Genomic DNA, 7,317 nt, shown 5'->3' on the forward strand with positions numbered 1-7,317 from the left:
ATTCAGCACCACCAAACCAGCTTTACAACAAATGCTAAAGGAACCTCTCTAGGCAGGAGACACAAGAGAAGGAAAAGACCTACAATAACAAACCCAAAACTATTAAGAAAATGGTAAGAGGAACATACATATCGATAATTACCTTAAATGTAAATGGATTAAATGCTCCAACAAAAAGACATAGACTGGCTGAATGGATAAAATAATAAGACCCATATATATGCTATCTACAAGAAACGCACTTCAGACCTAGGGACACATACAGACTGAAAGTGAGGGGATGGAAAAATATAGTCTATGCAAATGGAAGTCAAAAGAAAGCTGGAGTAGCAATTCTCATATCAGGCAAAATAGACTTTAAATAAAGACTATTACAAGAGACAAAGTAGGACACTACATAATGACCAACAGATCAATCCAAGAAGAAGAGATAACAATTGTAAATATTTATGCACCCAATATAGGGGCACCTCAATATATAATGCAAATGCTAACAGCCATAAAAGGGGAAATGGACAGTGACACAGCAATAGTAGGGGACTTTAACACCCCACTTTCACCAATGGACAGATCATCCAAAATGAAAATAAACAAGGAAACACAAACTTTAAATGATATATTAAACATGATGGACTTATTGATATTTATAGGACATTCCATTCAAAAACAACAGAATGGCGGAGAAGCGGTGGCCGCCGAGTGGGATCCGTGTGGGGAGCCGGAAATGGTTGTGGACTACGTTTGTGCAGCTGCGTGGGGCTCGGCCGCGCGGACTGAAGGAGACTGAAGGCCCTCGGATGCCCAGAACCTGTAGGCCGCACCGTGGATTTATTCTTAACCAAGGGGGTGCTGGGGGGACCCTGAAGTGGCACCAAATGAAATGAACAAAGCTCCACAGCCCACAGGCCCCCCACCTGCCCCATCCCCTGGACTCCCACAGCCAGCGTTTCCCCCGGGGCAGACAGCACCGGTGGTGTTCAGTACGCCTCAAGCGACACAAATGAACACGCCTTCTCAGCCCCGCCAGCACTTCTACCCTAGCCGGGCCCAGCCCCCGAGCAGTGCAGCCTCCCGAGTGCAGAGTGCAGCCCCCGCCCGCCCTGGCCCAGCTGCCCATGTCTACCCTGCTGGATCCCAAGTAATGATGATCCCTTCCCAGATCTCCTACCCAGCCTCCCAGGGGGCCTACTATATCCCTGGACAGGGGCGTTCCACATATGTTGTCCCGACACAGCAGTATCCTGTGCAGCCGGGAGCCCCAAGCTTCTATCCGGGTGCAAGCCCTACAGAGTTTGGGACCTACGCTGGCGCCTACTACCCAGCCCAGGGTGTGCAGCAATTTCCCACTGGTGGGGCTCCCCCGCCGGTTTTGATGAACCAGCCACCCCAGATTGCTCCTAAGAGGGAGCGGAAGACGATCCGAATTCGAGACCCAAACCAAGGAGGGAAGGATATCACAGAGGAGATCATGTCTGGGGCCCGCACTGCCTCCACACCCACCCCTCCCCAGACGGGAGGTGGTCTGGAGCCTCAGGCTAATGGGGAGACACCCCAGGTTGCTGTTGTTGTCCGGCCAGATGACCGGTCGCAGGGAGCAATCATTGGGGAGCGGCCAGGGCTGCCTGGCCCAGAGCACAGCCCTTCAGAATCCCAGCCTTCATCACCTTCTCCGACCCCATCACCACCCCCAGTCTTGGAACCGGGGTCTGAGCCTAATCTCACAGTCCTCCCTATTCCTGGGGACACTATGACAACGGGGATGATACAAACGTCTGTAGAAGAATCAACCCCCATGCCCCCTGAAACTGGGGAGCCATATTGCCTCTCTCCAGAACCCACTCCCCTCGCTGAACCCATACTGGAAGTAGAAGTGACACTTAGCAAACCAGTTCCAGAATCTGAGTTCTCTTCCAGTGCTCTCCAGGTTCCCACCCCCCTGGCATCCCACAAGGTGGAAATTCTTCCTGAGCCTAATGGCACGGCCCTATCTGAGAATTTGGAACCAGAGTTGGAGTCGAGCCCGGAGCTTGCCCCTCTCCCTCCCCCGGCTTGTCCCTCTGAGTCCCCCATGCCCATTGCTCCAACTGCCCAACCGGAGGAACTGCTCAACGGAGCCCCCTCGCCACCAGCTGTGGACTTAAGCCCAGTCAGTGAACCAGAGGAGCAGGCCAAGGAGGCTACAGCATCGGTGGCTCCCCCCACCATCCTTTCTGCCACTCCAGCTGTGGCTCCTCCAGCTGCTTCCCCTGCTCAGGAGGAGGACATGGAGGAAGAGGAAGAAGAGGAAGAGGAAGGAGAAGCTGAGGGTGAGAAGGGAGGAGAGGAACCGCTCCCCCTAGAGAGCACCCCTGTCCCAGCCCACCTGTCCCAGAATTGGGAGGTGGCATCAGCCACCCAAGTGGCAGTATCTGTGCCAAAGAGGAGACGGAAAATTAAGGAGCTCAATAAGAAGGAGGCTGTAGGAGACCTTCTAGATGCCTTCAAGGAGGTGAACCCAGGAGTACCAGAGGTAGAAAATCAGCCTCCTGTAGGCAACAATCCCAGCCCAGAGCCTGAGGGCAGCAGTGTGCCCCCGCGACCTGAGGAAGCAGATGAGACCTGGGACTCAAAGGAAGACAAGATTGAAAATGCTGAGAACATCCAGCCGGGGGAACAGAAGTATGAATATAAGTCAGATCAGTGGAAGCCTCTAAACCTTGAGGAGAAAAAGCGTTATGACCGTGAGTTCCTGCTTGGCTTTCAGTTCATCTTTGCCAGTATGCAGAAGCCAGAGGGATTGCCCCATATCAGTGATGTGGTGTTGGATAAGGCCAATAAAACACCATTGTGGTCAGTGGATCCCGCTAGACTTCCAGGCATAAATTGTGGCCCAGACTTCACTCCGTCCTTTGCCAACCTTGGCCGACCAGCGCTTAACACCCGTGGGCCCCCAAGGGGTGGGCCAGGTGGGGAGCTGCCCCGAGGGCCGCAGGCTGGTCTGGGACCCCGGCGATCTCAGCAGGGCCCCCGAAAGGAACCACGCAAGATCATTGCCACGGTGTCAATGACCGAAGATATAAAGCTGAACAAAGCAGAGAAGGCCTGGAAACCGAGTAGCAAGCGGACAGTGGCTGATAAGGACCGAGGGGAGGAGGACACTGATGGCAGCAAAACCCAGGACCTGTTCCGCAGGGTGCGCTCCATCCTGAATAAGCTGACACCCCAGATGTTCCAGCAGCTGATGAAGCAGGTGACGCAGCTAGCCATCGACACCGAGGAACGCCTCAAAGGGGTCATTGACCTCATCTTCGAGAAGGCCATTTCAGAACCCAACTTCTCCGTGGCCTATGCCAACATGTGCCGCTGCCTCATGGCGCTGAAAGTGCCCACTACAGAAAAGCCAACAGTGACTGTGAATTTCCGAAAACTGTTGTTAAATCGATGTCAGAAGGAGTTTGAAAAAGACAAAGATGATGATGAGGTTTTTGAGAAGAAGCAAAAAGAGATGGATGAAGCTGCTACGGCAGAGGAACGGGGACGCCTGAAGGAAGAGCTGGAAGAGGCTCGAGACATAGCCCGGCGGCGCTCTTTAGGGAATATCAAGTTTATCGGGGAGTTGTTCAAGCTGAAGATGTTAACAGAGGCAATCCTGCACGACTGTGTGGTTAAACTACTTAAGAACCATGATGAAGAGTCCCTCGAATGCCTTTGTCGTCTGCTCACCACCATTGGCAAAGACCTGGACTTTGAAAAGGTCAAGCCCCGGATGGATCAGTATTTCAACCAGATGGAAAAAATCATTAAGGAAAAGAAGACTTCATCCCGAATCCGTTTTATGCTGCAAGATGTGCTGGATCTGCGACGGAGTAATTGGGTGCCGCGTCGAGGGGACCAGGGTCCCAAGACGATTGACCAAATCCACGAGGAAGCTGAGATGGAGGAGCATCGGGAGCACATAAAAGTGCAGCAGTTAATGGCCAAGGGCAGCGACAAGCGTCGAGGTGGCCCTCCAGGCCCACCCATCAGCCGTGGCCTTCCACTTGTGGATGATGGTGGCTGGAACACAGTGCCCATCAGCAAGGGCAGCCGCCCTATTGACACCTCACGACTCACTAAGATCACGAAGCCTGGCTCCAGTGATTCTAACAACCAGCTGTCTGCACCTGGAGGGCGATTGAGCTGGGGCAAGGGTAGCAGTGGAGGCTCAGGAGCCAAGCCCTCCGATGCAGCATCAGAAGCTGCTCGTGCAGCTACTAGTACCTTGAATCGCTTCTCAGCCCTTCAACAAGCAGTACCTACAGAAAGCACAAATAACAGACGTGTGGTACAGAGGAGTAGCTTGAGCCGGGAACGGGAACGAGGTGAGAAAGCTGGGGACCGGGGAGACCGCCTAGAGCGAAGTGAACGGGGAGGTGACCGTGGTGACCGGCTTGATCGCGCACGGACACCCGCCACCAAGCGGAGCTTCAGCAAGGAAGTGGAGGAGCGGAGTAGAGAGCGGCCCTCTCAGCCTGAGGGACTGCGCAAGGCAGCTAGTCTCACGGAGGATCGGGACCGCGGGCGGGATGCTGTGAAGCGAGAAGCCGCCCTGCCCCCTGTGAGTCCCCCGAAGGCTGCGCTCTCTGAAGAGGAGCTGGAGAAGAAATCCAGGGCCATCACTGAGGAATACCTCCATCTCAATGACATGAAGGAGGCAGTTCAGTGCGTGCAGGAGCTGGCCTCGCCCTCGCTGCTCTTCATCTTTGTGCGGCACGGCATCGAGTCCACACTGGAGCACAGCGCCATTGCCCGTGAGCACATGGGGCGACTGCTGCACCAGCTGCTCTGTGCCGGGCACCTCTCCACTGCTCAGTACTACCAAGGGCTCTATGAAATCCTGGAATTGGCTGAAGACATGGAAATTGATATCCCTCATGTGTGGCTCTACCTAGCAGAACTGGTAACGCCCATTCTGCATGAAGGTGGGGTGCCCATGGGGGAGCTGTTCAGGGAGATTACAAAACCTTTGAGACCCCTGGGCAAAGCTGCTTCCCTGTTGCTGGAGATCCTGGGGCTCCTATGCAAAAGCATGGGTCCCAAGAAGGTGGGGACGCTGTGGCGAGAGGCTGGACTCAGCTGGAAGGAATTTTTACCTGAAGGCCAGGATGTCGGTGCCTTTGTCACTGCACAGATGGTGGAGTATACCTTGGGAGAGGAGTCAGAAGCCCCTGGCCAGAGGTTGCTGTCCTCTGAAGAGCTGAGCAAGCAGCTGGAGAAGCTGCTGAAGGAGGGCAGCAGTAACCAGCGGGTGTTTGACTGGATAGAGGCCAACGTGAATGAGCAGCAGGTAGCATCCAACACATTAGTTCGAGCTCTCATGACAACGGTCTGCTATTCTGCAATTTTCTTTGAGACTCCTCTCCGAGTGGATGTTGCGGTGCTGAAAGCGCGAGCGAAACTGCTACAGAAGTACCTGTGTGACGAGCAGAAGGAACTGCAGGCGCTCTATGCCTTCCAGGCCCTTGTAGTGACCTTAGAACAGCCCCCCAACCTGCTTCGGATGTTCTTTGATGCGCTGTACGATGAGGACGTGGTGAAGGAGGACGCCTTCTATAGTTGGGAGAGTAGCAAGGACCCCGCTGAACAGCAGGGCAAGGGTGTGGCCCTTAAATCTGTCACAGCTTTCTTCAAGTGGCTTCGTGAGGCGGAGGAGGAGGAGTCTGACCACAACTGAGGGCGGGTGGGGCCGGGGACTTGGAGCCCCATGGACACTCGGATGGCCAAGCCAGCCGCCCGGACTGCAAGGAGGGGGGGGCGGCAGCAGCGGCCGCAGTGGCAGTGGGTTCCTGTAGTGCGATGTTGTCTGAGCTAATAAAGTGGCTGAAGAGGCAGGATGGCTTGGGGCTGCGTGGGGCTCCCCTCCAGGATGCTGCCAGGTGTCCCTCTCCTCCCCCTGGGGCACAGAGATATATTATATATAAAGTCTTGAAATTTGGTGTGTCTTGGGGGGGCACCACCGCCTGCCCCTGGTCCTTTTTTATTTTCTGAAAAATCACTCTTGGGACTGCCGTCCTCGCTGCTGGCGGCATACGCCCCAGCCCATGAACCACCCCTGCTGCTGCCTGGGCTGGGGGAAGGGGGGGCACGGTGCCTGTAATTATTAAACATGAATTCAATTAAAAAAAAAAAAACAGAATACACATTTTTCTCAAGTGCTCATGGAACATTCTCCAGGATAGATCATATACTGGGTCACAAATCAAGCCTTGGTAAATTTAAGAAAATCGAAATCATATCAAGTATCTTTTCCAACCACAACGCTATGAGACTAGATATCAATTACAGGAAGAAAACTGTAAAAAATACAAACACATGGAGGCTAAACAATACACTACTAAATAACCAAGACATCACTGAAGATATCAAAGAGGAAATCAAAAAATACCTAGAAACAAATGACAATGAAAACACACAACAACCCAAAACCTATGGGATGCAGCAAAAGCACTTCTAAGAGGGAAGTTTATAGCGATACAATCCTGCCTCAAAAAACAAGAAACATCTCAAATAAACAACCCAACCTTAAACATAAAGCAATTAGACAAAGAAGAATAACAACAAAAAAAAACCCACCAAAATTAGGAGAAGGAAAGAAATCATAAAGATCAGATCAGAAATAAATGAAAAAGAAATGAAGGAAACACTAGCAAAAATCAATAAAACTAAAAGCTGGTTCTTTGACAAGAAAAACAAAATTGATAAACCATTAGCCAGACTCATCAAGAAAAAAAGGGAGAAGACTGAAATCAATAGAATTAGAAATAAAAAAGGAGAAGTAACAACTGACACTGCAGAAAAAGAAAGGATCATGAGAGATTACCACAAGCAACTATATGCCGATAAAATGGACAACCTGGAAGAAATGGACAAATTCTTAGAAAAGCACAACTTCTGACACTGAACCAGGAAGAAATATATAAACAGACCAATCACAAGCACTGAAATTGAAACTGTGATTAAAAATCTGCCAACAAACAAAAGCCAAGGACCAGATGGCTACATAGGCGAATTCTATCAAATATTTAGAGAAGAGCTAACACCTATCCTTCTCAAATTCTTCCAAAATATAGCAGAGGGAGGAACACTCCCAAACTAATTCTATGAAGCCACCATCACCCTGATACCGAAACTTGACAAAGATGTTACAAAAAAGAAAACTACAGACCAATATCACTGATGAACATAGATGCAAAAATCCTCAACAAAATACTAGCAAACAGAATCTAACAGCACATTAAAAGGATCATACACCATGATCAAGTGGGGTTTATCCCAGGATGCAAGGATTCTGCAATATAC

The 7,317-nt window shown here is 51.3% G+C and overlaps 1 protein-coding gene across 1 annotated transcript; it reads left to right on the forward strand.

The window, feature by feature from the left end:
- Positions 1–880: 880 nt before the first annotated feature.
- Positions 881–5,692, forward strand: LOC307060873 (eukaryotic translation initiation factor 4 gamma 1-like; the record flags this gene model as incomplete). Its single annotated transcript, XM_079715709.1, has 1 exon — positions 881–5,692. The coding sequence occupies one exon, from the start codon at positions 881–883 to the stop codon at positions 5,690–5,692; it is 4,812 nt and encodes a 1,603-aa protein (XP_079571835.1).
- Between the last annotated feature and the right edge of the window lie 1,625 nt (positions 5,693–7,317).

This window comes from Hyperoodon ampullatus, assembly GCF_949752795.1.
Source record: "Hyperoodon ampullatus genome assembly, chromosome: 11".
Taxonomy (NCBI): domain Eukaryota; kingdom Metazoa; phylum Chordata; class Mammalia; order Artiodactyla; family Ziphiidae; genus Hyperoodon; species Hyperoodon ampullatus.